The 27,676-nt window shown below is 62.6% G+C and overlaps 3 protein-coding genes and 1 long non-coding RNA gene across 4 annotated transcripts in view; 2 read left to right on the top strand and 2 right to left on the bottom strand.

Moving 5' to 3' along the window:
* Window positions 1-27,676, top strand: part of LOC146436999 (uncharacterized) — a 99,185-nt gene that overhangs the window by 69,026 nt on the left and 2,483 nt on the right. The gene's annotated exons all lie outside the window — the stretch shown is intronic.
* LOC146437009 (scavenger receptor cysteine-rich type 1 protein M130-like) lies at window positions 1,310-5,536 on the bottom strand. Its single transcript, XM_085063777.1, has 10 exons — window positions 5,275-5,536; window positions 4,441-4,827; window positions 4,032-4,352; window positions 3,646-3,948; window positions 3,257-3,571; window positions 2,384-3,142; window positions 1,921-2,295; window positions 1,702-1,839; window positions 1,457-1,552; window positions 1,310-1,401 (listed from the first exon to the last, which is right to left on the bottom strand). Exons 1-10 carry the CDS (start codon window positions 5,534-5,536, stop codon window positions 1,310-1,312), a joined length of 3,048 nt encoding a protein of 1,015 aa, XP_084919903.1.
* LOC146437010 (uncharacterized) lies at window positions 6,384-7,826 on the top strand. The gene is made up of 3 exons (XM_085063778.1): window positions 6,384-6,389; window positions 6,625-7,226; window positions 7,388-7,826. The coding sequence occupies exons 1-3, from the start codon at window positions 6,384-6,386 to the stop codon at window positions 7,587-7,589; spliced, it is 810 nt and encodes a 269-aa protein (XP_084919904.1). The 3' UTR covers window positions 7,590-7,826.
* LOC146437011 (antigen WC1.1-like) lies at window positions 9,534-25,042 on the bottom strand. The gene is made up of 23 exons (XM_085063779.1): window positions 24,710-25,042; window positions 23,951-24,338; window positions 23,551-23,871; window positions 23,174-23,476; window positions 22,785-23,099; window positions 22,291-22,665; window positions 21,907-22,215; window positions 21,444-21,818; window positions 20,682-20,765; window positions 20,307-20,447; window positions 20,043-20,125; window positions 17,539-17,832; window positions 16,622-16,715; window positions 13,693-14,079; window positions 13,284-13,604; window positions 12,907-13,209; window positions 12,518-12,832; window positions 11,640-12,398; window positions 10,958-11,551; window positions 10,713-10,808; window positions 10,415-10,498; window positions 10,038-10,178; window positions 9,534-9,856 (listed from the first exon to the last, which is right to left on the bottom strand). The coding sequence occupies exons 1-23, from the start codon at window positions 25,040-25,042 to the stop codon at window positions 9,738-9,740; spliced, it is 6,534 nt and encodes a 2,177-aa protein (XP_084919905.1). The 3' UTR covers window positions 9,534-9,737.

The following is a 27,676-nucleotide window of genomic DNA, read 5'->3' on the forward strand; positions in this document are numbered from 1 at the left end:
TCATGGGGCACAGAGAGCAGATCCTGCTGCCTCTGCGGGGGCTGGTCCTGCCCTCTCCCTTTTCCCCTCAGCCTTGCTGGGAACAGTTGTGTGCATTTGGCAGTGCCAAATAAAGATCCCATAGCCAATCCCAGCAATCCCCCTGCGCTCTTCCCCGTAAGCCCACCATGCCCAGGGATATGTCGGTGGTTCCAGTTCCTGCCACAAATCCCCAAGGGATTACTGATGTACCCGAGATGACGGTGCCAGCCTCAAGGGTGGTCCCAGCCCTGGGAGTGACTCTCTGAGCAGTTTGTGTTTTAATAGGAAAAAAGGGAAATTCACACGGAAATCAAAGATTTTCCCCACACAGAAACAGTTTTCTTGCACTGCCGGGCACAGACAGGTGGCCTCTGTGGACAAGGTCACACTGCCTGGGGACAGGGCCACCCCACGCTGTCGCACACATGTCCCCAGGGCTGCAGCACGGCCAGGGCATCCTCATGGTGACGTTCCCAGGATGCTGCTGCTGCCGACATCATCATAGTCCGTGTGCTCCAGGGGCTGTTCCGGGGGGTCCCTGGTGGCTCCTGGGGGACTTGGAGGGGAGTCGATCCCACCTTGGGGACAGCACAGAAATGTGCCTGAGGGTGGCAGCTCCGTGTCCCCTCTGTCCCCTCCCACCTGGGATCTGGCTGCAACAACCTTGGATCTGTCGCTGGATCCCTGTCCACCCCCACAGCCAAACCCTGCCATGCAGAGGCTCTGCAGAGGCAACAGGGCAGCTGGGATCCCTTTTACCTGTGGGGAGCACACGGATCCCTCTCCCCAATGCCACTCCCTCAGAGATGTCCCCAGTGCTGGGAGCAGGGGACTCCTCTGCCACATCCAGGGCATCATCACAGCCATCCAGGGTTCCATGCTCGGGCCGGGCAGGGGGATCTGGGACAGGCACAGGCGTCCATGGCAGTGACCCAGTGGCCGTGACAGGGGTCATGCTGTGCCATCCCCTCCAGCATTGCCACCAGGCATGCGCTGGTGGCCCTCGGGTCCCCCTGGGAAAGACGTTACTTTGCTGCACAATAACAAGGGGAGGGGAATTTGTTCCCTCAGCTCCCCAACCCTGGTGTGTCCTCTGACCCCTCTGCTCCCCGTGGGCTTCCTGCCCTGTGCTCCTACCTGGGGCTGCCTCGGTGTCACTTCCCTCCATGCTGTCCTCAGTGTCATACGGCAGCTTCTTCACCGATCCCTCTGACACAGAGCCTGCAGGGGGTAAAGAGGGACTCAGCAGAGGCCTCAAGTGGCACCGCAGGTGGCACAACCTCACACCTCACGGGAGGAGCTGCCACGGGACCGAGGGAAAGCCCCAGCCCATGGCGAGGAGCCAGGGCCAGGCCACCAGGACCCGGAGCTGCCGTGGGGCTGTGGCGCAGAGCCCTCTCTCCGGGCACAGCTGGGGCACTCGGGCTGCACCCACCTGGGCCACTGGGCACCTCCTGGTACTCGGGCATTGCCGTGTAGTCCAGCTCCTCGTAGACAGCGTTGGAGATGGCATCCGGAGCTCTGCCAGTGCCTGCAATGACAGGCAGCACTTACCTGGGGCCATGGGCACCCTGGGGGGCACCAGGACCACCCCTGCCCGCCTTCGGAGCTGTTCTGCAGGGCGGGAGCCCCAGAACCCGCAACCCGGCTCTCTCCTGGAACCCACCCGCCGGGACCCACCTCGGCGCCAGGCGCGGGCACGGCACAGCAGCGCGGCCAGGGCACCCAGGGCCAGGCACAGCAGCGTCCCCAGCACCACACACAGCACAGCTGGCACGGACACAGTCCCCACGGCCCGGGTGACTCTGATGGGGACGCCTGTGGGGACACGGGCAAGCAGTGAGGGGAGGGGGATCCCAGCCAGCCCGGCGTAGGGGGTGCCGACACCGGCAGAGATACCTGTGCTGCTGGCGTTGTCCGGATACGGAGTGGTGGCTGTCTCAGCGGTGCCATCAGTGTCCTCCTCCTCACAAGCCACGTAGGCGTCCCCGCCACGGCCGCAGCTCTGCAAGCGCCAGGGTGCCGAGGGACACCCCCAGAGCGAGCGAGCCTCCTCCTCACAGCCCACCCACGCCAACCAGGCGGGGGCTGGCTGCTGGGCAGGGCCGGGCGACAGCCACCCCCTGTGCCCACAGTCCAGCTGGCGGCAGACGGTGCCAGCCGTGCTGTCGCTGGTGCCCTTGGCGCACACGCGGCCCCAGGTGTCGTTGCGGGACACCTCCAGGTACCCGCGGCAGCGCCCGCTGCCACCCGCCAGCCGCACGGAGAGCTGCTCTGCAAGAGGTGCGGGGGGGTCACGGCACAGCCCAGAAGCCCCCGGGGGGCTCCGCCGCACCCCGAGCTGGGGGTGCCCAGCACCCACCTGAGCACACGGCCCCTGCCCCGCCGCCGCGCTCGCACTCGTGCCCTTCCGAGCGCCCGCATTCCCAGAGAGACTCCTCGCTCCCGGAGCACTCGGGCATGTACGGCCACAGCGGCCCCGGGCCAGCAGCGAAGCGCGCCGAGCTCGGGGCCTCCAGCGCCGTGCCGCATCCCAGCTCCCGGCACACAACGGCCGCGTCCTGCAGGTCCCAGCCTTCCTGGCACACGCTGCTCCACCTGCCACCGGAATACACCTCCACCCGCCCGGCGCAGCGCCCAGAGCTCCCCGCCAGCCTCACCCGTCGGCTGCCTGCGGGCATGGAAGGACCCTGCTGGGGTGGCTGCTTGGGGCATCGGCACCTCCAGCCCTTCTCGGGACACTCACCTGAGCAGATTATGGCTGCCCCATGAGGGATGCCGGATGATGCAGTGGTCATGTTCCATGTATTGGTTTCAGAATCGATCTCGTCCGCGTCGTTGGTCCTATTGGTCAGCATGGTGGTCATGTCCTGGATGGTTTCGATCACCCTGTACATGATGGCCTGCTCCGTCGGGTTCAGTTCATACAGCCTGGCCTTGCCAGAGACAGCATCGCTCTTGTCTACCCCTCCACAGCCCAGCTCCCAGCACACGTTGCTGAAATTCCGTGTGATCGAAAGCTCTCCTGGCACACGGCGCCAATCCCCGGAGCTTATGGCCAACTCCAGCCACCCGTCACACCGAGTCTCACCCTCCACCAGCCGCAGGGACTCCACCATGCCTGTGAAATGACGTCACTCAGCCCTTCCCATCACCCCAAAACAGCCTGCTCTGATCGCAGTGCTTGGGGCGGCCCAAAAGCCCTCAGGGCTCCTCACGCAGGTGCCATACACACCTGAGCAGTTGACGGCGGCGGCGTTTCCAGGGGCGCACGGGGCCTTGCCCAGCACGGCCACGGGGCACTCGCCCGGGTGCCGCTCGCTGCCGCTGCAGCCAAAAGCGTCCGGCCGCAGTGGCCCCTCGCCGCTGCCGAAGGAGCCTCCCGGCGGCACGGCCAAGGCGCGGCCGCAGCCCAGGTGGCGGCACAGGACGTGGGCGTCGGGCAGCTCCCACTCGCTGGCGCACACGGAGCCCCACGTGCCCCGAGCCGCCACCTCCACCCGCCCGGCGCATGCCGAGCTGCTGTTGCCCAGCCGGAAGCCCGTGTAGGCTGTGGCAGAAAGGCCAATGAGGGCGGTGACGCTGCAGGGAGCCCAGCAGCCCCCCGCTGTCCCCGGCACTTACGGGAGCAGATGACGCTGGCGGGGCCGCTGCAGCCCTGGCCCTGGGGCGCTCGCTGGCCGCAGGCACTCAGGAGGGGCTCGCTGCCATTGCACTGGAAGCCCCCCTCCCAGAACGGCCCCCATCCCGCCCCAAACCGGCCACTGCCGCCCATGGCAAGCGCCGTGCCGCAGCCCAGCTCCCGGCACACCACCTGGGCCACCTTCATGTCCACCTCATCCTCGCACACACGGACCCAGGCCCGCCGCTGCCGCACCTCCAGACGCCCAGCGCACGCTCCATCGCCACCGACCAGCCGGGAAAACCCTGCGGGAGCAACACAGCCTCAGTGTCGACACAACGGAGTGATGTCCGTGAAGTGACAGAGTTCACCGTAGCCTGACGCCTACCTTGGCAGACAACAGCAGTGTCGTAGTCATGGACGGTGCCATTATACGGTCCCCAGCCACGGATCTCACAGTCCCAGAGCGTGGCCTCATTCCCACTGCAGTCAACCGCGGCTAGATGGACAGTCCCGTTCCCTGGGCCGAAGCGGTCGAGGGCAGAGTAGGCGCCGGCGGCCGAGCCACAGCCCAGCTGCTGGCACACCACCTCAGCGTCCTCCATGTCCCAGCTGTCGTCTGCCACTGAGCCCCAGTGTCCACGCAGCTTCACCTCCACCCTCCCAGCGCAGGGGCTGCTGCCGCCCGCCAGCCTCAGCTCCACGCCATCTGCACCGGAGAACCGACATAGCTCAGCCCTGCTCTGGACGTTCCAGCACAATGCTGGTAGCCCAGCACGGCCAGCGTGTCCCCTCACCTGTGCAGATCACCCCCACATCCCGATCGTGGCCACAGTAGTGCTCTCCCCATCCGAAGTGTTGACACTCCTCCAGCACATCCTCGGTGCCGCCGCAGAAGAAGGGATGGAGCCAGATCCGCCCGCTGCCTTGTCCGAACAGGGAACACTGCGACGCTTTGGCCACCCGGCCACAGCCCAGCTGCCGGCACACCACCACGGCCCAAAGCGCTTCCCAGTCATAGTCGAAGACGCAGACGGAGCCCCACTCACCGCTGTGCTTCACCTCCACTCGCCCGGCACAGCGCCCGCCGCCGCCCACCAGGCGCAGCTCCGCGGAGCCTGCGGCACGGACGGAGCTCAGCCGGGCCCGGCACCGCCGCGGGCCCCGCTGCCAGCCGCCCGGCACTCACCCCCGCACAGCCGCACGCACAGCAGCAGCCCCAGCGCCGCCATCGGCCCCATGCCACCGGCCCCGAGCCCAGCGCAGCCACGGGATGTCTCGGCAGCGCCCCAGCCTATGCGGGCAGCAGCACCAGGGCGGCCTTTATGAGGCGCCTGATCGCCCGCCTGCGGGGCCACGGCACCAATAACCTGCTCCGTGCCCAAATATGAGCCTCGGCTCTGCTTCTGGCGTCACACGCCTCGCCACAGGGGGCTGGCACCCGGATGTCCCCGGGGGCACACAGCCCCCCCCCCCGAAACACCTGGGCCGCGGGGGCCCTTCCTGTACCCCCCCGTGGCTCCAACTCAGCTGCTGAAGCCTGGCAGGAGCCATCCTCAGGGGGACACACCGCACCCCAAATCCTAACGAGAGCCTCCCCGGGACCACCCCCAGGTCCGGCACAAGGCAACGCCCGAAGCCCCCATGCTCGGGGTGCTCCCCTCTCGGGGTGCCCGCAGCCCCCGCGGGGGGTGGCAGCAGCCCCCGGCTCCGCGCGGCGATGGCAGGTGGCAGCTCCCCGGTCCCTCGCGGCGGCGCTGGCACATGGATGGCGCTGCTGCCGCAGCTGTGGCCCCGCGCTCGCCTCGCCGCCAGCGCAGGAAGGAGGCGGTTTACCCCCCGGCGCCTCCCGGCCTCGCCATCGACCCACCGCGGCTCCTGACACCTGCGCATCCCGCGATAACGCCGCGGCTCCGCGCTGCCCCTGCCCCGCCGCTCCGCTCCCCTGCAGCTCGGCAGCCGCGCCGCTCAGGAAACTTCCCCGCCCCATCATTTACGAGACTTGCTGTCAGCACACTCCCAACGCAGGAAACTCGCACTGCTGCCACCGGCGCCCCTTCACAGCCGCGGCTCCGCTGACCCACTGTGGCCCCAGTGGCTCCCCAAACCGGGAAGCCCACTCCCGCACTCAGACCTCGCTCCCTCATTAGTTCCACCCCAGGTTTCCCACGGCACACTCCCAGGTGTCTCACTAAAGAAATCCGCTTACTCCTGGCACAGGAACACAGAATCAGCCTGAGCTGGATTCCCCGAGAAGGGTCCCTGTGCTCTGACCCCTCACATTCCAAGCACACAAACCTCTCGCTCTTCGTCCTGATCCTCGTCTCCTGCTGTCTCTATCCGCATCCCTCACGTGGCCAGTTTGACTTAGGAAATAGAGGCAAAACTTCACAAGCTATATAATTTTAAGTTGTAAAGCCGGCACGTTTATTACAGCTCCGGGCACATGGGAGGTAGCCCTTCAAAGACCTGCGCGCCCGTATATCCCGGTATATATATGGTTACACTGTTACACATTCCTGGAATTTCTCAATCCACTTATACATATGTAAAACCTTTCCCCTCTTCGTATTATAATGAGTTCAAAAGTCATTTCCATATCCTCGAGCCTGTGTAGATCCGTTTCGTGGGTGGGGGAGGCTCCGGGGGTCTTTTCTAATGAGGACAGGAGATCCTCTTTAAGGCATGCGTTCTGAGTCTCTGTCCAAAGTCCTAAAAACATACTTGATTTTTTGGGAGCATGGAGGTTACATGAGTATCATAGTCCTTGTTTGGCAAACACAGTGAATGTCAAGTAAACAATACTCTATTAGGTTATCAAGCTGTCTATCAAATACTTGCTACAAGTTATCCTTTAACTTCTGATTCCCTTGAATCACTTTGTTATGCTATGTGTCCGCACATCCCGGCCTCTTGTCTCGGCCTCCCAGCCAGAGCAAAGCGAGCAGCTGGAGCTGCAGCTGCTCCCCACCCACCTGCAGCACAGCAATTCCTCAGCAGCACACCGCGGCGCTCCCTCGCTGTGCGGCGGCGGGAAGAGCTGCGCTGCCCCAGCCCCCCGCGCTGCCGGGCACCGGGCCCGGACTGCTCCGCTGACACACGCACGGACGGCACGGAGCGCTGAGCGGGGCCGCTGGCTGGAGGCACCCGAAGCGGAGGGCGGTGTGTGCCTGGCTGGCTGCTGCCTCGGGCACAGGGGACAGGAGCTTGCCGGCTCCACGGATACCCCTGGGGACACTCGGGCCGCCTCTGAGGGTCTTTCCGAGACGTTCCCTTTGAGCTGCCCTATTCCCACCTCACCGGCCCCTGCTGCTGCTGCCAGGACCTCACTCGCTGCACTGCCCTTCCCCCCTGGAGCTGCTCACCAAGTGGAGGCCAAAGCCCTCCTTGCCCGTTTCCCTCGGCCCCACAGGCTGGGGAGCTGCCGGCTGTCGGGCGCCTGCTGCCCAGCCCTGGCTGCGCAGCTGCTGCAGGGGCCCCGTCTCACCTGCCTGGACCTGAGTGACAACGAGCTGCAAGCCGACGGCGTCCTGCAGCTCTGCCACAAGCTCCGGCATCCCGCCTGCCCGCTGCGGAGCCTGGGGTGAGGGCTCTGCCACGGCCCTTTCCCCGCCCGGCATCCCCGAGCTGGGGAGCGGATGCTGCGGGACAGGCAGGGATGCACCTGCATCGCGGCTGCTTCAGCTCCTCCCTCCCCACAACCTCCAACACCTTGTCTTTCTTTCCTGCATCCTTCACACCCAGGCTGAGCACGGACGGTTTCAGCCCGGCCCTGCTGCAGGAACTGGATGCCCTGCGGGCACTGCAGCCCGACCTGAAGATTGGGAACCTCCTGGAGCACGACGTGCCGCAGCCGGGGGCCATGGCCCGGCTGCCCTGCCACCGCGGGGTCCTGCTGCGGGGCAGGAAGGCACTCCCCTCCTTCAGGAGACCTTCCCTCCTTTAGGAAAATTCCTTCCAACACCCACAGCCATTCCCAGCCCAGGTCTCCGTGCTGTGAGAGGCTCAGAGCCTGCCCCACCCATGGGGCACAGAGAGCAGATCCTGCTGCCTCTGCGGGAACTGGGTCCTGCCCTCTCCCTTTTCCACTCAGCCTTGATGGGAACAGTTGTGTGCATTTGGCAGTGCCAAATAAAGATCCCACAGCCAATCCCAGCAATCCCCCTGCACTCTTCCCCGTAAGCCCACCATGCCGGGGGATGTGTCAGTGGTTCCAGTTCCTGCCACAAATCCCCAAGGGATGGCCGATGTAGCCAAAATGGCCGAAAAGTGCCAGCGTCAAGGGTAGTCCCAGCCATGGTAGTGACTCTCTGACCAGTTTGTGTTTTTAATAGGAAAAAAGGGAAATTCACACCGAAATCAAAGATTTTCCCTACACAGAAACCCTTTTCCTGCAGTGCGGGGCACATGCAGCTGACCTCTCTGGGCAAGGCCACACTGCCTGGCTCACACTGCCACACACATGTCCCCAGGGAAGCAGCATGGCCAGGACATCCTCATGGTGACGTTCCCAGGATGCTGCTGCTGCCGACATCATCATAGTCCATGTGCTCCGGGGGTTGTTCCCGGGGGTCCCTGGTGGCTCCTGGGGGACTTCCGCCAGGGCAAGGAGCTCCAGAGTTGTGGCACCAGGATGGGACCACCACCATGGTAAGGTGGAACTGGGAGCCCTCCGGCCGGTTCTGAGGGCTTTTCCTGGGGGTTCCCATCAGGCTGCGGTATTCCCGCCTCACCAGCGCCTGCTGTGAGGACCTCGCTGCTGTGCTGAGCACCAACAAGTCCCTGGAGGAGCTGGATTTGTCCTTCAGCGAGCAGCTGCGCGATGCTGGCGTGGAGCTGCTGTGTGAGGGGCTTGACCACTGTGCCTGCCCACTGCAGACTCTGCGGTAAGGGGCTGCGGGATGGGCCAGTGTCCCCTCCTTGCTACCCAGAGCTCCCTCCTTCCCCCCTGGAGCAGCTCAGCAAGTGGAGGCCAAAGCCCTCCTTGCCCGTTTCCCTCGGCCCCACAGGCTGGGGAGCTGCCGGCTGTCGGGCGCCTGCTGCCCAGCCCTGGCTGCGCAGCTGCTGCAGGGGCCCCGTCTCACCTGCCTGGACCTGAGTGACAACGAGCTGCACGCCGACGGCGTCCTGCAGCTCTGCCACAAGCTCCGGCATCTCGCCTGCCCGCTGCGGAGCCTGGGGTGAGGGCTCTGCCACGGCCCTTTCCCCGCCCGGCATCCCCGAGCTGGGGAGCGGATGCTGCGGGACAGGCAGGGATGCACCTGCATCGCGGCTGCTTCAGCTCCTCCCTCCCCACAACCTCCAACACCTTCTCCTCTTTTCCTGCGTGCCCCAAACCCAGGCTGAGCATGGAGGGTTTCAGCCAGGTCCTGCTGCAGGAACTGGATGCCCTGCGGGCACTGCAGCCCGACCTGAAGATTGGGAACTTCCTGGAGTCGACTTGGGCCATGGCCCGGCTGCCCTGCCACCGCGGGGTCCTGCTGCGGGGCAGGAAGGCACTTCCCTCCTTCAGGAGACCTTCCCTCCTTTAGGAAAAGTCCTTCCACCACCCACAGCCATTCCCAGCCCAGCTCTCCGTGCTGTGAGAGGCTCAGAGCCTGCCCCACCCATGGGGCACAGAGAGCAGATCCTGCTGCCTCTGCGGGGGCTGGTCCTGCCCTCTCCCTTTTCCCCTCAGCCTTGCTGGGAACAGTTGTGTGCATTTGGCAGTGCCAAATAAAGATCCCACAGCCAATCCCAGCAATCGCCCTGCACTCTTCCCCGTAAGCCCACCATGCCCAGGGATGTGTCGGTGGTTCCAGTTCCTGCCACAAATCCCCAAGGGAAGGCTGATGTACCCAGGATGGAGGTTCCAGCCTCAGGAGAGGTCCCAGCCCTGGGAGTGACTCTCTGACACGTTTGTATTTTATTAGGAAAAAAGGGAAATTCGCATCGAAATGAAATGATTTCCCCACACAGGAACACTTTTCCTGCACTGCTGCAGTGCTGGGCACAGACAGGTGACCTCTGTGGGCAAGGCCACACTGCCTGGTGACAGGGCCACCCCACACTGCCGCACACATGTCCCCAGAGCTGCGGCATGGCCAGGACATCCTCATGGTGACGTTCCCAGGATGCTGCTGCTGCCGACATCATCATAGTCCGTGTGCTCCGGGGGCTGTTCCGGGGAGTCCCTGGTGGCTCCTGGGGGACTTGGAGGGGAGTCGATCCCACCTTGGGGACAGCACAGAAATGTGCCTCAGGGTGGCAGCTCCGTGTCCCCTCTGACCGACCCCACCAGGGATCTGGCTGCAGCCCCCTTGGATCTGTGGCTGGATCCCTGCCCACCCCCACAGCCAAACCCTGCCATGCAGTGCCTCTGCAGAGGCAACAGGGCAGCTGGGATCCCTTTTACCTGTGGGGAGGACACGGATCCCTCTCCCCAATGCCACTCCCTCAGAGATGTCCATAGTGCTGGGAGCAGGGGACTCCTCTGCCACATCAAGGGCATCATCATAGCCATCCAGGGTTCCATGCTCGGGCCGGGCAGGGGGACCTGGGACAGGAACAGGGGTCCATGGCAGTGACCCAGTGGCCGTGACAGGGGTCATGCAGTGCCATCACCTCCAGCACTGCCACCAGGCATGCTCTGGTGGACATCGGGTCCCCCTGGGAAAGACGTTACTTTGCTGCACAATAACAAGGGGGAGAATTTGTTCCCTCAGCTCCCCAAACCAGGTTTGTCATCTGTCCCCATTGCTCCTACTGGGGCTTCCTGCCCTGTGCTCCTACCTGGGGCTGCCTCGGTGTCACTTCCCTCCATGCTGTCCTCAGTGTAATACGGCAGCTTCTTCACCGATCCCTCTGACACAGAGCCTGCAGGGGGTAAAGAGGGACTCAGCAGAGGCCTCAAGTGGCACCGCAGGTGGCACAACCTCACACGGCACGGGAGGAGCTGCCACGGGAGCGAGGGAAAGCCCCAGCCCAGGGCGAGGAGCCAGGGCCAGGCCACCAGGACCCGGAGCTGCCGTGGGGCTGTGGCGCAGAGCCCTCTCTCCGGGCACAGCTGGGGCACTCGGGCTGCACCCACCTGGGCCACTGGGCACCTCCTGGTACTCGGGCATTGCCGTGTAGTCCAGCTCCTCGTAGACAGCGTTGGAGATGGCATCCGCAGCTCTGCCAGCGCCTGCAATGACAGGCAGCACTTACCTGGGGCCATGGGCACCCTGGGGGGCACCAGGACCACCCCTGCCCACCTTCTCAGCTGTTCTGCAGGGCGGGAGCCCCAGAACCCGCAACCCGGCTCTCTCCTGGCACCCACCCGCCGGGACCCACCTCGGCGCCAGGCGCGGGCACGGCACAGCAGCGCGGCCAGGGCACCCAGGGCCAGGCACAGCAGCGTCCCCAGCACCACACACAGCACAGCTGGCACGGACACAGTCCCCACGGCCCGGGTGGTTCTGATGGGGATGCCTGTGGGGACACGGGCAAGCAGTGAGGGGAGGGGGATCCCAGCCAGCCCGGCGTAGGGGGTGCCGACACCGGCAGAGATACCTGTGCTGCTGGCGTTGTCCGGATACGGAGTGGTGGCTGTCTCAGCGGTGCCATCAGTGTCCTCCTCCTCACAAGCCACGTAGGCGTCCCCGCCAGGGCCGCAGCTCTGCAAGCGCCAGGGTGCCGAGGGACACCCCCAGAGCGAGCGAGCCTCCTCCTCACAGCCCACCCACGCCAACCAGGCGGGGGCTGGCTGCTGAGCAGGGCCGGCCGACAGCCAACCCCTGTGCCCACAGCCCAGCTGACGACAGACGGTGCCAGCCGTGCTGTCGCTGGTGCCGTTGGCGCACACGCGGCCCCAGGTGTCGTTGCGGGACACCTCCAGGTACCCGCGGCAGCGCCCGCTGCCACCCGCCAGCCGCACGGAGAGCTGCTCTGCAAGAGGTGCGGGGGGGTCACGGCACAGCACAGAAGCCCCCGGGGGGCTCCGCCGCACCCTGAGCTGGGGGCGCCCAGCACCCACCTGAGCACACGGCCCCTGCCCCGCCGCCGCGCTCGCACTCGTGCCCTTCCGAGCGCCCGCATTCCCAGAGAGACTCCTCGCTCCCGGAGCACTCGGGGATGTACGGCCACAGCGGCCCCGGGCCAGCAGCGAAGCGCGCCGAGCTCGGGGCCTCCAGCGCCGTGCCGCATCCCAGCTCCCGGCACACAACGGCCGCGTCCTGCAGGTCCCAGCCTTCCTGGCACACGCTGCTCCACCTGCCACCGGAATACACCTCCACCCGCCCGGCGCAGCGCCCAGAGCTCCCCGCCAGCCTCACCCGTCGGCTGCCTGCGGGCAAGGAAGGACCCTGCTGGGGTGGCTGCTTGGAGCATCGGCACCTCCAGCCCTTCTCGGGACACTCACCTGAGCAGAAGATGGCTGCCCCATGAGGGATGCCGGCTGATGCAGTGGTCATATACGCTATATAGGTTTCAAAATCGATCTCGTTCTCGTCGTTAGTCCTACTGGTCAGCATGGTGGTCATGTTCTGGATGGTTTCGATCACCCTTTGGAAAATGGCCTTCTCCGTCGAGTTCAGTTGCCACACCGCGGCCTCACCAGAGACAGCATCGCTCTTGTCTACCCCTCCACAGCCCAGCTCCCAGCACACTTTGCTGAAATTCCGTGAGATCGAAAGCTCTCCTGGCACACGGCGCCAATCCCCGGAGCTTATGGCCAACTCCAGCCACCCGTCACACCGAGTCTCACCCTCCACCAGCCGCAGGGACTCCACCATGCCTGTAAAATGACCTGACTCAGCCCTTCCCTTCACCCCAAAACAGCCCTGCCTGCTCTGATCGCAGTGCTTGGGGCGGCCCAAAAGCCCTTAGGGCTCCTCCCGCAGGTGCCATACACACCTGAGCAGTTGACGGCGGCGGCGTTTCCAGGGGCGCACGGGGCCTTGCCCAGCACGGCCACGGGGCACTCGCCCGGGTGCCGCTCGCTGCCGCTGCAGCCAAAAGCGTCCGGCCGCAGTGGCCCCTCGCCGCTGCCGAAGGAGCCTCCCGGCGGCACGGCCAAGGCGCGGCCGCAGCCCAGGTGGCGGCACAGGACGTGGGCGTCGGGCAGCTCCCACTCGCTGGCGCACACGGAGCCCCACGTGCCCCGAGCCGCCACCTCCACCCGCCCGGCGCATGCCGAGCTGCTGTTGCCCAGCCGGAAGCCCGTGTAGGCTGTGGCAGAAAGGCCAATGAGGGCGGTGACGCTGCAGGGAGCCCAGCAGCCCCCCGCTGTCCCCGGCACTTACGGGAGCAGATGACGCTGGCGGGGCCGCTGCAGCCCTGGCCCTGGGGCGCTCGCTGGCCGCAGGCACTCAGGAGGGGCTCGCTGCCATTGCACTGGAAGCCCCCCTCCCAGAACGGCCCCCATCCCGCCCCAAACCGGCCACTGCCGCCCATGGCAAGCGCCGTGCCGCAGCCCAGCTCCCGGCACACCACCTGGGCCACCTTCATGTCCACCTCATCCTCGCACACACGGACCCAGGCCCGCCGCTGCCGCACCTCCAGACGCCCAGCGCACGCTCCATCGCCGCCGACCAGCCGGGAAAACCCTGCGGGAGCAACACAGCCTCAGTGTCGAGGGATGTCCGTGAAGTGCCACAGCTCCCCACAGCCTGACGCCTACCTTGGCAGACAACAGCAGTGTCGTAGTCATTGACGGTGCCATTATACGGTCCCCAGCCACGGATCTCACATTCCCAGAGCGTGGCCTCATTCCCACTGCAGTCAACCGCGGCTAGATGGACAGTCCCGTTCCCTGGGCCGAAGCGCTCGAGGGCAGAGTAGGCGCCGGCGGCCGAGCCACAGCCCAGCTGCTGGCACACCACCTCAGCGTCATCCATGTCCCAGCTGTCGTCTGCCACTGAGCCCCAGTGTCCACGCAGCTTCACCTCCACCCTCCCAGCGCAGGGGCTGCTGCCGCCCGCCAGCCTTAGCTCCACGCCATCTGCACCGGGGAACCGACATAGCTCAGCCCTGCCCTGGACGTTCCAGCACAATGCTGGTAGCCCAGCACGGCCAGCGTGTCCCCTCACCTGTGCAGATCACCCCCACATCCCGATCGTGGCCACAGTAGTGCTCTCCCCATCCGAGGTGTGGACACTCCTCCAGCACATCCTCGGTGCCGCCGCAGAAAAAGGGCTGGAGCCAGATCCGCCCGCTGCCTTGTCCGAACGGGGCGTACGGGGACGCTCTGGCCACCCGGCCACAGCCCAGCTGCCGGCACACCACCACGGCCCAAAGCGCTTCCCAGTCGATGTCGAAGGCGCAGACGGAGCCCCACTCACCGCTGTGCTTCACCTCCACTCGCCCGGCACAGCGCCCGCCGCCGCCCACCAGGCGCAGCTCCGCGGAGCCTGCGGCACGGACGGAGCTCAGCCGGGCCCGGCACCGCCGCGGGCCCCGCTGCCAGCCGCCCGGCACTCACCCCCGCACAGCCGCACGCACAGCAGCAGCCCCAGCGCCGCCATCGGCCCCATGCCACCGGCCCCGAGCCCAGCGCAGCCACGGGATGTCTCGGCAGCGCCCCAGCCTATGCGGGCAGCAGCACCAGGGCGGCCTTTATGAGGCGCCTGATCGCCCGGCTGCGGGGCCACGGCACCAATAACCTGCTCCGTGCCCAAATATGAGCCTCGGCTCTGCTTCTGGCGTCACACGCCTCGCCACAGGGGGCTGGCACCCGGATGTCCCCGGGGGCACACAGCCCCCCCCGAAACACCTGGGCCGCGGGGGCCCTTCCTGTACCCCCCCGTGGCTCCAACTCAGCTGCTGAAGCCTGGCAGGAGCCATCCTCACGGGGACACACCGCACCCCAAATCCTAACGAGAGCCTCCCCGGGACCACCCCCAGGTCCGGCACGAGGCAACGCCCGAAGCCCCCATGCTCGGGGTGCTCCCCTCTCGGGGTGCCCGCAGCCCCCGCGGGGGGTGGCAGCAGCCCCCGGCTCCGCGCGGCGATGGCAGGTGGCAGCTCCCCGGTCCCTCGCGGCGGCGCTGGCACATGGATGGCGCTGCTGCCGCAGCTGTGGCCCCGCGCTCGCCTCGCCGCCAGCGCAGGAAGGAGGCGGTTTACCCCCCGGCGCCTCCCGGCCTCGCCATCGACCCACCGCGGCTCCTGACACCTGCGCTGCCCGCGATAACGCCGCGGCTCCGCGCTGCCCCTGCCCCGCCGCTCCGCTCCCCTGCAGCTCGGCAGCCGCGCCGACAAGGAAACTTCCCCGCCCCATCATTTACGAGACTCGCTGTCAGCACACTCCCAACGCAGGAAACTCGCACTGCTGCCACCGGCGCCCCTTCACAGCCGCGGCTCGGCTGACCCACGGTGGTCCCAGTGGCTCCCCAAACCGGGAAGTCCACTCCCGCACTCAGACCTCGCTCCCTCATTAGTTCCATCCCAGGTTTCCCACGGCACACTCCCAGGTGTCTCACTGAAGAAATCCGCTTACTCCTGGCACAGGAACACAGAATCTGCCTGAGCTGCAGCCTCCGAGAAGGGTCCCTGTGCTCTGACCCCTCACATTCCAAGCACACAAACCTCTCGCTCTTCGTCCTGATCCTCGTCTCCTGCTGTCTCTATCCGCATCCCTCACGTGGCCAGTTTGACTTAGGAAATAAAGGCAAAACTTCACAAGCTATATAAATTTAAGTTGTAAAGCCGGCACGTTTATTACAGCGCCGGGCACATGGGAGGTAGCCCTTCAAAGACCTGCGCGCCCGTATATCCCGGTATATATATGGTTACACTGTTACACATTCCTGGAATTTCTCAATCCACTTTACATATGTAAAACCTGTCCCCTCTTCGTATTATAATGAGTTCAAAAGTCATTTCCATATCCTCGAGCCTGTGTAGATCCGTTTGGTGGGTGAAGGAGGCTCCGGGGGTCTTTTATAAAAAAGGACAGGAGATCCTCTTTAAGGCATGCGTTCTGAGTCTCTGTCCAAAGTCCTAAAAACATACTTGATTTTTTGGGAGCATGGAGGTTACATGAGTATCATAGTCCTTGTTTGGCAAACACAATGAATGTCAAGTAAACAATACACTGTTTATTAGGTTATCAAGCTGTCTATCAAATACTCGCTACAAGTTATCCTTTAACTTCTGATTCCCTTGAATCACTTTGTTATGCTATGTGTCCGCACATCCCGGCCTCTTGTCTCGGCCTCCCAGCCAGAGCAAAGCGAGCAGCTGGAGCTGCAGCTGCTCCCCACCCACCTGCAGCACAGCAATTCCTCACCAGCGCACCGCGGCGCTCCCTCGCTGTGCGGCGGCGGGAAGAGCTGCGCTGCCCCAGCCCCCCGCGCTGCCGGGCACCGGGCCCGGACTGCTCCGCTGACACACGCACCTGTTGTAAGGCACCTTACTAGCTGCTTTGCAGTATTAGGCAAACCCAAAGCTATCAAGACAGACAATGGACCTGCTTATTGTAGTGCCTTGTTAAAAAAATACATGCAACTCTGGGACATAAAGCATACTACAGGAATTCCTCACTCCCCGACAGGGCAGGCAATGGTAGAACGAGGAAATGCGACATTAAAAGGTTACTTGGCTAAACATAAAGAGGTTTCAGATAGTAGAGAAAGGTTTTCTAAAACTCTGTTTGTACTAAATCACCTGTGCATATTTGGTGATCAGGACCTACCGCCTATCTTAATGCATTACCAGGGAGTGGCGCAGCCACCGGTACCACGCATGAAGGTCCTGTATAAGGACCCCAAGACAGGCATGTGGGAGGGTCCAGTAGGTTAGCACCTCCCCTTGAACCGCGGGAAACGATTCAAGAAGATACCATTACACTGGCAAATCTTATCAAACGCGGCCGCCAAAGGATAAGGGAGATCCTAGGAACATCGCCAGGGGAAATACAGCAACCATTGAAGCTGGATGACCTGAATTGGTACTTACAGAATTCTATGGAACTCCAAGCAGCGCTGCTGGAAGAGGGAACACTCATCAGTATCCGACCTCTCCAGCCTCCTACGCTGGCGTAGATGTCCAACCACCGATGGTTGGTAAAGCCAGTGCAGTCAGCCCCCCCGCTCTCAGGGGCGGTGACTGTCTATACAGAGCCGGCAAACGCTCCCGCACTGCTGCTGCGACGTGGATGGAGGAGAAGCAATGGCGACACAAAATCATTCCCGCAACATCAGGGGACTCGTTACAAACCCTAGAACTGTCGGCAGTGGTCTGGGTCTTTACCAACTGGATGAGCCAACCTGTTAACATCGTCACAGACTCACTTTACGTTGCAGATATTGCCAACAGAATTGAGCAAGCGATGATTAGAGATGTTCAAAAGCGCCGACTAGCGGAACTCCTGATGGCACTTAAGCGCTCCATTGACCAAAGGACAGACCCGTACGCTGTGCTACATATAAGGAGTCATCAATGGTCAAAAGGAATGTAGAATAGCCAGCAAGAATGCAGAAAACCAGACAAAAAGTTAATATGTATCTATACATAGGGAAAGCAGCCAGATTTAGGACGTTGAAACAAATAGCCAATAATGATACGCGGTTACAGAATATGCATTATCTAATTAACCACACTATAAGAATGTATGCTGAAGCTCAAATAAACGATGCTTGTTGCGCACTTATATTGAGTGGTCGAGTCTTCCTTGTCTCGGCACGCACGGACGGCACGGAGCGCTGAGCGGGGCCGCTGGCTGGAGGCACCCGAACCGGAGGGCGGTGTGTGCCTGGGTGGCTGCTGCCTCGGGCACAGGGGACAGGAGCTTGCCGGCTCCACGGATACCCCTGGGGACACTCGGGCCGCCTCTCAGGGTCTTTCCGAGACGTTTTCTTTGAGCTGCCCTATTCCCACTTCACCGGCCCCTGCTGCTGCTGCCAGGACCTCACCCGCTGCACTGCCCTTCCCACCCAGCTGGAGCAGCTCAGCAAGTGGAGGCCAAAGCCCTCCTTGCCCGTTTCCCTCGGCCCCACAGGCTGGGGAGCTGCCGGCTGTCGGGCGCCTGCTGCCCAGCCCTGGCTGCGCAGCTGCTGCAGGGGCCCCGTCTCACCTGCCTGGACCTGAGTGACAACGAGCTGCAAGCCGACGGCGTCCTGCAGCTCTGCCACAAGCTCCGGCATCCCGCCTGCCCGCTGCGGAGCCTGGGGTGAGGGCTCTGCCACGGCCCTTTCCCCGCCCGGCATCCCCGAGCTGGGGAGCGGATGCTGCGGGACAGGCAGGGATGCACCTGCATCGCGGCTGCTTCAGCTCCTCCCTCCCCACAACCTCCAACACCTTCTCCTCTTTTCCTGCGTCCCCCAAACCCAGGCTGAGCACGGAGGGCTTCAGCCCGGCCCTGCTGCAGGAACTGGATGCCCTGCGGGCACTGCAGCCCGCCCTGAAGATTGGGAACCTCCTGGAGCCGACTGGGGCCATGGCCCGGCTGCCCTGCCACCGCGGGGTCCTGCTGCGGGGCAGGAAGGCACTGCCCCCCTTCAGGAGACCTCTCCTCCTTTAGGAAAATTCCTTCCAACACCCACAGCCATTCCCAGCCCAGCTCTCCGGGCTGTGAGAGGCTCAGAGCCTGCCCCACTCTCATGGATTTGAGACAGGACATTGTTAGGAGGACGCACGAAAAGAGGGTAACTAGGCTCTAAGCTTAAAGTCACAAAAAGGTGATTTAATTACCTAAGAGAATTGGAGGAGAAATGTAAGGCAAAAATAAAGTTTTTATACATTATTTTGTTCTCTTTTTTCTCTTTCTTACAAACTTATAGTATTCACTTCTTTTTTATCTTTACAATCAACAAGCTGGGTAGGGGGCAGGGTGTAGGGTTTCTTTTCAGTCTATAGAGCAGATTCTCAAATTTACTCATCACTACAATTCTTTTACTACAAATACTCTTTATCTCTACTTGTTTTTCTTTTTCTTCAGACAGTTTTTTTCTGCTCTCACCCCCACCCTCTTAAGAAGCAGTCTCTGCACGTACCCCCCCCCTTCCTTTTTTCTAAACTAGCAACACAGACAGGGGGCAGGTTGAGGAGTCTTTTGGTCAGTTCAATCGGGAAAAGGGCTTCTCTACTGAGCTACGGGGTCCTTCCCACGAGAGACAGTTCTTTGAGAACTTCTTTGGCGTGGGTCTAATTTCTTGAGAAACATCCCACCCGAATCCTGCTGCAATGTGAGTCTTTTTGTCCATAAGGTGCTGTGCAGACTCTCCCGAGCTGAGGCCAGGCTGCTTCCATGCCAGGAGCAAGGAAAAGGCCTTTCTCTCCCAATCAAGGCCTTGTGCAGTTTTAACTCTTAGATGAGACTCTCACAGGTTCACAGTTTTTTCTAGGCATCCACCTGCTCCTCTGGAGTGGGCTGTGGGTGGATTTCTGCATCCTTATGGACTCCATGGGCTGCAGGAGAAACTTCTTGCTCCCCCCATAGTTTTCACCACAGCTAGCAGAAAGTTATTCAGCTCTGGTGCCAGGAGCACTGGAGCACCCCTTCCTCTCCCTTTTTCACTGACCTTGCTGCTCTCTATGCTGTTCTTCTTCACATATTTTCACCTCCACCTCCTCCTCCTCCAACTACAAAACAGTGAAAGAAGTGCATGCCTGCTTTGTTTTGATTTTTCCTTAAATATGTTTTCACAGAGGCATAACTAGCACCTCCAATTGGCCCAAACGTGGCCGGCAGCATGTCCATCACTTTCAGAGCCATCAGAGATTGGCTCTGCTGGACTTGATGTAAAAACTTCCAGAACTTGCACTCAGGACACACAGGAGCCATCTTTGTACCACACCCCACACTTCAGACACGTCTCCAGGCCTACCACAACAGCTTCTCAGGGGTCCAAATTTCTCTTGGATGTTAAAAACACTTCACTGATGTTTTAGGCTAATCAAAACCACCACACCACCCATGGGGCACAGCGAGGAGATCCTGCTGCCTCTGCGGGGGCTGGTCCTGCCTTCTCCCTTTTCCCCTCAGCCTTGCAGGGAACAGTTGTGTGCATTTGGCAGTGCCAAATAAAGATCCCACAGCCAATCCCAGCAATCCCTCTGCACTCTTCCCCATAAGCCCACCATGCCCAGGGATGTGTCAGTGGTTCCAGATCCTGCCACAAATCCCTGAGGGAAGGCTGGTGTCCCCGGGATGGAGGTTCTAGCCTCAAGGGAGGTCCAAGAATTGGGAATGACTCTCTGACACTTCCGCATTTTAATAGGAACAAAGGGAAATTCACATCGAAATCAAATGATTTCCCAAAGGAGAAATACTTTTCCTGCAGTTCTGCCGTGCTGGGAACAGACAGGTGACCTCTGTGGGCAAGGCCACACTGCCTGGTGACAGGGCCACCCCACACTGTCGCACACATGTCCCCAGGGAAGCAGCATGGCCAGGACATCCTCATGGTGATGTTCCCAGGATGCTGCTGCTGCCGACATCATCATAGTCCGTGTGCTCCGGGGGCTGTTCCGGGGGGTCCCTGGTGGCTCCTGGGGGACTTGGAGGGGAGTCGATCCCACCTTGGGGACAGAACAGAAATGTGCCTGAGGGTGCCACCTCCGTGTCCCCTCTGACCGACCCCACCAGGGATCTGGCTGCAGCCCCCTTGGATCTGTGGCTGGATCCCTGCCCACCCCCACAGCCAAACCCTGCCATGCAGAGGCTCTGCAGAGGCAACAGGGCAGCTGGGATCCCTTTTACCTGTGGGGAGGACACGGATCCACCTCCCCAATGCCACTCCCTCAGAGATGTCCCCAGTGCTGGGAGCAGGGGACTCCTCTGCCACATCCAGGGCATCATCATAGCCATCCAGGGTTCCATGCTCGGGCCGGGCAGGGGGACCTGGGACAGGCACAGGGGTCCATGGCAGTGACCCAGTGGCCGTGACAGGGGTCATGCTTTGCCATCCCCTCCAGCACTGCCACCAGACATGCTCTGGTGGCCCTCAGATCCCTTTAGGAAAGACGTTACTTTGCTGCACAATAACAAGGGGGGGAATTGTTCCCTCAGCTCTCCAACCCAGGTGTGTCCTCTGTCCCCTGTGACACCCGTGGGCTTCCTGCCCTGTGCTCCTACCTGGGGCTGCCTCGGTGTCACTTCCCTCCATGCTGTCCTCAGTGTAATACGGCAGCTTCTTCACCGATCCCTCTGACACAGAGCCTGCAGGGGGTAAAGAGGGACTCAGCAGTGGCCTCAAGTGGCACCGCAGGTGGCACAACCTCACACCACACGGGAGGAGCTGCCACGGGAGCGAGGGAAAGCCCCAGCCCAGGGCGAGGAGCCAGGGCCAGGCCACCAGGACCCGGAGCTGCCGTGGGGCTGTGGCGCAGAGCCCTCTCTCCGGGCACAGCTGGGGCACTCGGGCTGCACCCACCTGGGCCACTGGGCACCTCCTGGTACTCGGGCATTGCCGTGTAGTCCAGCTCCTCGTAGACAGCGTTGGAGATGGCATCCGCAGCTCTGCCAGCGCCTGCAATGACAGGCAGCACTTACCTGGGGCCATGGGCACCCTGGGGGGCACCAGGACCACCCCTGCCCACCTTCTCAGCTGTTCTGCAGGGCGGGAGCCCCAGAACCCGCAAACCGGGTCTCTCCTGGCACCCACCCGCCGGGACCCACCTCGGCGCCAGGCGCGGGCACGGCACAGCAGCGCGGCCAGGGCACCCAGGGCCAGGCACAGCAGCGTCCCCAGCACCACACACAGCACAGCTGGCACGGACACAGTCCCCACGGCCGGGGTGGTTCTGATGGGGATGCCTGTGGGGACACGGGCAAGCAGTGAGGGGAGGGGGATCCCAGCCAGCCCGGCATAGGGGGTGCTGACACCGGCAGAGATACCTGTGCTGCTGGCGTTGTCCGGATACGGAGTGGTGGCTGTCTCAGCCGTGCCATCAGTGTCCTCCTCCTCACAAGCCACGTAGGCGTCCCCGCCAGGGCCGCAGCTCTGCAAGAGCCAGGGTGCCGAGGGACACCCCCAGAGCGAGCGAGCCTCCTCCTCACAGCCCACCCACGCCAACCAGGCGGGGGCTGGCTGCTGGGCAGGGCCGGGCGACAACCACCCCCTGTGCCCACAGCCCAGCTGACGACAGACGGTGACAGCCGTGGTGTCGCTGGTGCCGTTGGCGCACACGCGGCCCCAGGTGTCGTTGCGGGACACCTCCAGGTACCCGCGGCAGCGCCCGCTGCCACCCGCCAGCCGCACGGAGAGCTGCTCTGCAAGAGGTGCGGGGGGGTCACGGCACAGCACAGAAGCCCCCGGGGGGCTCCGCCGCACCCTGAGCTGGGGGCGCCCAGCACCCACCTGAGCACACGGCCCCTGCCCCGCCGCCGCGCTCGCACTCGTGCCCTTCCGAGCGCCCGCATTCCCAGAGAGACTCCTCGCTCCCGGAGCACTCGGGGATGTACGGCCACAGCGGCCCCGGGCCAGCAGCGAAGCGCGCCGAGCTCGGGGCCTCCAGCGCCGTGCCGCATCCCAGCTCCCGGCACACAACGGCCGCGTCCTGCAGGTCCCAGCCTTCCTGGCACACGCTGCTCCACCTGCCACCGGAATACACCTCCACCCGCCCGGCGCAGCGCCCAGAGCTCCCCGCCAGCCTCACCCGTCGGCTGCCTGCGGGCAAGAAAGGACCCTGCTGGGGTGGCTGCTTGGGGCATCGGCACCTCCAGCCCTTCTCGGGACACTCACCTGAGCAGAAGATGTCTGCCCCATGAGCAATGCCGGCTGATGCAGTGGTCATATACGCTATATAGTATTCAAAATCGATCTCGTTCCTGTCTTTGGTCCTATTGGTCAGCATGGTGGTCATGTCCTGGATGGTTTCGATCACCTTGTACATGATGGCCAGCTCCGTCGAGTTCAGTTCATACAGCCTGGCCTTGCCAGAGACAGCATCGCTCTTGTCTACCCCTCCACAGCCCAGCTCCCAGCACACTTTGCTGAAATTCCGTGTGATCGAAAGCTCTCCTGGCACACGGCGCCAATCCCCGGAGCTTATGGCCAACTCCAGCCACCCGTCACACCGAGTCTCACCCTCCACCAGCCGCAGGGACTCCACCATGCCTGTAAAATGACCTGACTCAGCCCTTCCCTTCACCCCAAAACAGCCCTGCATCCTCTGATCGCAGTGCTTGGGGCTGCCCAAAAGCCCTCAGGGCTCCTCACGCAGGTGCCATACACACCTGAGCAGTTGACGGCGGCGGCGTTTCCAGGGGCGCACGGGGCCTTGCCCAGCACGGCCACGGGGCACTCGCCCGGGTGCCGCTCGCTGCCGCTGCAGCCAAAAGCGTCCGGCCGCAGTGGCCCCTCGCCGCTGCCGAAGGAGCCTCCCGGCGGCACGGCCAAGGCGCGGCCGCAGCCCAGGTGGCGGCACAGGACGTGGGCGTCGGGCAGCTCCCACTCGCTGGCGCACACGGAGCCCCACGTGCCCCGAGCCGCCACCTCCACCCGCCCGGCGCATGCCGAGCTGCTGTTGCCCAGCCGGAAGCCCGTGTAGGCTGTGGCAGAAAGGCCAATGAGGGCGGTGACGCTGCAGGGAGCCCAGCAGCCCCCCGCTGTCCCCGGCACTTACGGGAGCAGATGACGCTGGCGGGGCCGCTGCAGCCCTGGCCCTGGGGCGCTCGCTGGCCGCAGGCACTCAGGAGGGGCTCGCTGCCATTGCACTGGAAGCCCCCCTCCCAGAACGGCCCCCATCCCGCCCCAAACCGGCCACTGCCGCCCATGGCAAGCGCCGTGCCGCAGCCCAGCTCCCGGCACACCGCCTGGGCCACCTTCATGTCCACCTCATCCTCGCACACACGGACCCAGGCCCGCCGCTGCCGCACCTCCAGACGCCCAGCGCACGCTCCATCGCCGCCGACCAGCCGGGAAAACCCTGCGGGAGCAACACAGCCTCAGTGTCGAGGGATGTCCGTGAAGTGACAGAGTTCCCCATAGCCTGACGCCTACCTTGGCAGACAACAGCAGTGTCCAAGAAATGGACGGTGCCATCATATGGTCCCCAGCCACGGATCTGACAGTCCCAGAGCATGGCCTCGTTCCCACTGCAGTCCACCAGGACGAGACTGACAGTCCCGTTCCCTGCGCCGAAGTGGTCGAGGGCAGAGTAGGCGCCGGCGGCCGAGCCACAGCCCAGCTGCTGGCACACCACCTCAGCGTCATCCATGTCCCAGCTGTCGTCTGCCACTGAGCCCCAGTGTCCACGCAGCTTCACCTCCACCCTCCCAGCGCAGGGGGTAATGCCGCCCGCCAGCCTCAGCTCCACGCCATCTGCACCGGGAAACCGACATATCTCAGCCCTGCCCTGGACGTTCCAGCACAATGCTGGTAGCCCAGCATGTCCCCTCACCTGTGCAGGTCACCCCCACATCCCGACCGTGGTCACACAAGTGCTGTCCCCATCCGAAGTGTGGACAGTCCTCCAGCGCATCCTCGGTGCCGCGGCAGAAGAAGGGCTGGAGCCAGATCCGCCCGCTGCCTGGCCCGAACGGGGCGTACGTGGACGCTTTGGCCACCCGGCCACAGCCCAGCTGCCGGCACACCACCACGGCCCAGAGTGCTTCCCCATCAAAGTCGAAGACACAGACGGAGCCCCACTCACCGCTGTGCTTCAGCTCCACTCGCCCGGCACAGCGCCCGCCGCCGCCCACCAGGCGCAGCTCCGCGGAGCCTGCGGCACGGACGGAGCTCAGCCGGGCCCGGCACCGCCGCGGGCCCCGCTGCCAGCCGCCCGGCACTCACCCCCGCACAGCCGCACGCACAGCAGCAGCCCCAGCGCCGCCATCGGCCCCATGCCACCGGCCCCGAGCCCAGCGCAGCCACGGGATGTCTCGGCAGCGCCCCAGCCTATGCGGGCAGCAGCACCAGGGCGGCCTTTATGAGGCGCCTGATCGCCCGGCTGCGGGGCCACGGCACCAATAACCTGCTCCGTGCCCAAATATGAGCCTCGGCTCTGCTTCTGGCGTCACACGCCTCGCCACAGGGGGCTGGCACCCGGATGTCCCCGGGGGCACACAGCCCCCCCCGAAACACCTGGGCCGCGGGGGCCCTTCCTGTACCCCCCGTGGCTCCAACTCAGCTGCTGAAGCCTGGCAGGAGCCATCCTCACGGGGACACACCGCACCCCAAATCCTAACGAGAGCCTCCCCGGGACCACCCCCAGGTCCGGCACGAGGCAACGCCCGAAGCCCCCATGCTCGGGGTGCTCCCCTCTCGGGGTGCCCGCAGCCCCCGCGGGGGGTGGCAGCAGCCCCCGGCTCCGCGCGGCGATGGCAGGTGGCAGCTCCCCGGTCCCTCGCGGCGGCGCTGGCACATGGATGGCGCTGCTGCCGCAGCTGTGGCCCCGCGCTCGCCTCGCCGCCAGCGCAGGAAGGAGGCGGTTTACCCCCCGGCGCCTCCCGGCCTCGCCATCGACCCACCGCGGCTCCTGACACCTGCGCATCCCGCGATAACGCCGCGGCTCCGCGCTGCCCCTGCCCCGCCGCTTCGCTCCTCTGCAGCTCGGCAGCCGCGCCGCTCAGGAAACTTCCCCGCCCCATCATTTACCAGACTCGCTGTCAGCACACTCCCAACGCAGGAAACTCGCGCTGCTGCCACCGGCGCCCCTTCACAGCCGCGGCTCCGCTGACCCACGGTGGCCCCAGTGGCTCCCGAAACCGGGAAGCCCACTCTCGCACCCAGACCTCGCTCCCTCATTAGTTCCATCCCGGGTTAATGATACAACTCTCTCTCCTCCGAGAGCGAAGGGCCCTGACACCCCCTCCCCCACCCACAACAGAGCCTCTTAGATGGAAGTGAAGAAAAAACTATTTCTTTGACAAAATCACGCAGAGTGCCCTGCAGGGCACAGGGGAAGGGGAAAACCAAGGTGAAAAGGAGTTATTCAACCTGATTAAAAAGTCCTTTTCCTCAGACGCAGCCCCTCTCCTCCTCTCCCCCCCGGGGCCGGGTGGAGCTCCCTGGAGAGCTCTGCTGTCCTCTGGCCCTCCTGGGTCTCCAGGTGGCAAAGCAGATCGAAGAGAAGGGGTCCAAACGAGGAAAAAAGAAAAAAATGGGAAAAAAACGGCAACAGAGCTCACTCCGACCTCCGTCCAGCACGCAGTCTCTGCCGAGCCACGAATCCTCCCCCGGAGCGAGGCTTGGGGAAAATGTTTTCAAAACAACCCGCGTTTCTCTCTTCGGCTGGGTGTAGTTAAAGAGACAGGATCACACATTTTTTCCCACATTTTTTTCTTTCTTGGGCATATAAGCCAACGATAGGGGATAAAGGATTATCATAACATCAATCCAAGACATTCCACCCCTTATTCCATAGCGTTGGCTTAAGGCCCACCCTAACATCTTCCAACTTTAAACACACACACACACATATATACACATATATACATACATACACATATACATATATACACATATACATAGATACACATAACTATGTACAAATAATGTCATTCGGTGAACGGTGGTATGTTACCATCCCAACCTTACATGTGGCCTTCACCCAAAATTAAATTTCCCTGAGGGACACATCGTGTTTTTCCACCTTCCTGCATTATCCACCAAGTACACCCTGGTCCCTGAGCAAAGACAACCCCACGGATGGGTTTGTCTTTATGTGAGGCAGAATCAATGCAGACAGTTTTCCCTAACAAGCCTCTGGCATGTACTGCTGGGACCTTATCTCCATCCACTGTATGTAGCAGCTCAGATTGGGCAGGACCTGCTCGGTTGATGGAGCCTCGGGTATTGACTAACCAGGTGGCCTCTGCTAAATGTCGCTCCCAATTCTTATAAGATCCCCCACCCAATGCCTTTAGGGTGGTTTTTAACAGTCCATTATAGCGTTCCACTTTGCCAGCGGCTGGTGCATGATAGGGAATGTGGTACACCTACTCAATGCCATGGTCTCTAGCCCAGTTGTTTATGAGGCTATTTTTCAAATGAGTTCCGTTATCTGACTCAATTCTCTCAGGGGTACCATGCCTCCACAGGACTTGGTTTTCAAGGCCCAGGATGGTGTTACAAGCAGTGGCATGAGGCACAGGGTAGGTTTCCAGCCACCCCATGGTGGCTTCTACCATTGTGAGCACATAGCGCTTGCCATGGCGGGTTTGAGGCAGTGTGATGTAATCAATCTGCCAGGCCTCCCCATACTTATATTTAGACCACCTTCCACCATACCACAGGGGTTTCACCCGCTTGGCTTGCTTGATGGCAGCACACGTCTCACAATTATGGATTACCTGGGAGATACAGTTCATGGTTAGATCCACCCCTCGGTCTTGTGCCCACTTATAGGTGGCATCTCTGCCCTGATGGCCTGAGGCATCATGGGCCCATCGAGCTAGGAATAAATCTCCTTTATGCTGCCAATCCAAGTCTACCTGGGACACCTTTATCTTTGCAGCCTGATCTACCTGTTCGTTGTTTCGGTGTTCCTCATTAGCTCAACTCTTGGGGACATGGGCGTCTACATGGCGGACCTTCACAGGTAGTCTCTCTGCCCCGCTAGCGATGTCTTTCCACTCTTCAGCTGCCCAAATTGGTTTTCCCCTACGCTGCCAACCAGCCTTCTTCCACTTTTCCAGCCAACCCCACAGAGCACTGGCTACCATCCATGAATCAGAATGAAGGTAGAGCTTTGGCCATTTCTCTCTTTCAGCAATGTCCAGGGCTAACTGAACGGCTTTGAGCTCAGCGAATTGGCTCGATCCTCCCTCTTCTTCCCTAGCTTCTGCAACCCGTCGTGTGGGGCTCCACACAGCTGCTTTCCATTTTTGTTTTGTCCCTACAAGACGACAGGAACCATCAGTGAAAAGAGCATAGCGTGTTTCGTCTGCTGGCAGTTGGTTGTATGGTGGAGCTTCCTCTGCACGGGTCACCTGTTCCTGCTCCTCTTCCTCAATCAGACTAAAATTTTCACCTTCAGGCCAATTTGTAATTATTTCCAAAATCCCAGGGCGATTCAGATTTCCCATATGGGCGCGCTGTGTGATAAGGGCAATCCATTTGCTCCACGTGCCATTGGTGGCATGATGAGTAGAGGGAACCTCTGCTTTAAACATCCACCCCAGCA

Source organism: Lichenostomus cassidix, chromosome 5, assembly GCF_008360975.1.
Source record: "Lichenostomus cassidix isolate B80296 chromosome 5, HeHo_3.0, whole genome shotgun sequence".
NCBI classification, from domain to species: Eukaryota; Metazoa; Chordata; class Aves; order Passeriformes; family Meliphagidae; genus Lichenostomus; species Lichenostomus cassidix.

Bases quoted from the DNA above. Each gene is read 5' to 3' on its own strand.
- LOC146437009 (XM_085063777.1), bottom strand. From the start codon at position 5,536: ATGCGCAGGTGTCAGGAGCCGCGGTGGGTCGATGGCGAGGCCGGGAGG. The intron at 4,828-5,274 runs GTTGCCTTGTGC...TGCGGGGGTGAG, and splicing joins CGAGCATGGGGGCTTCGGGC to TGCCGGGCGGCTGGCAGCGG. The intron at 3,949-4,031 runs GTAGGCGTCAGG...TTGCTCCCGCAG, and splicing joins CACTGCTGTTGTCTGCCAAG to GGTTTTCCCGGCTGGTCGGT.
- LOC146437010 (XM_085063778.1), top strand. The intron at 7,227-7,387 runs GTGAGGGCTCTG...CTTCACACCCAG, and splicing joins TGCCCGCTGCGGAGCCTGGG to GCTGAGCACGGACGGTTTCA.
- LOC146437011 (XM_085063779.1), bottom strand. From the start codon at position 25,042: ATGCGCAGGTGTCAGGAGCCGCGGTGGGTCGATGGCGAGGCCGGGAGG. The intron at 23,872-23,950 runs GTGAGGGGACAT...TTCCCGGTGCAG, and splicing joins TGTGGGGGTGACCTGCACAG to ATGGCGTGGAGCTGAGGCTG. The intron at 16,716-17,538 runs GTGGGAAGGGCA...GGCTCTGTATAG, and splicing joins TGCTGAGCTGCTCCAGCTGG to ACAGTCACCGCCCCTGAGAG.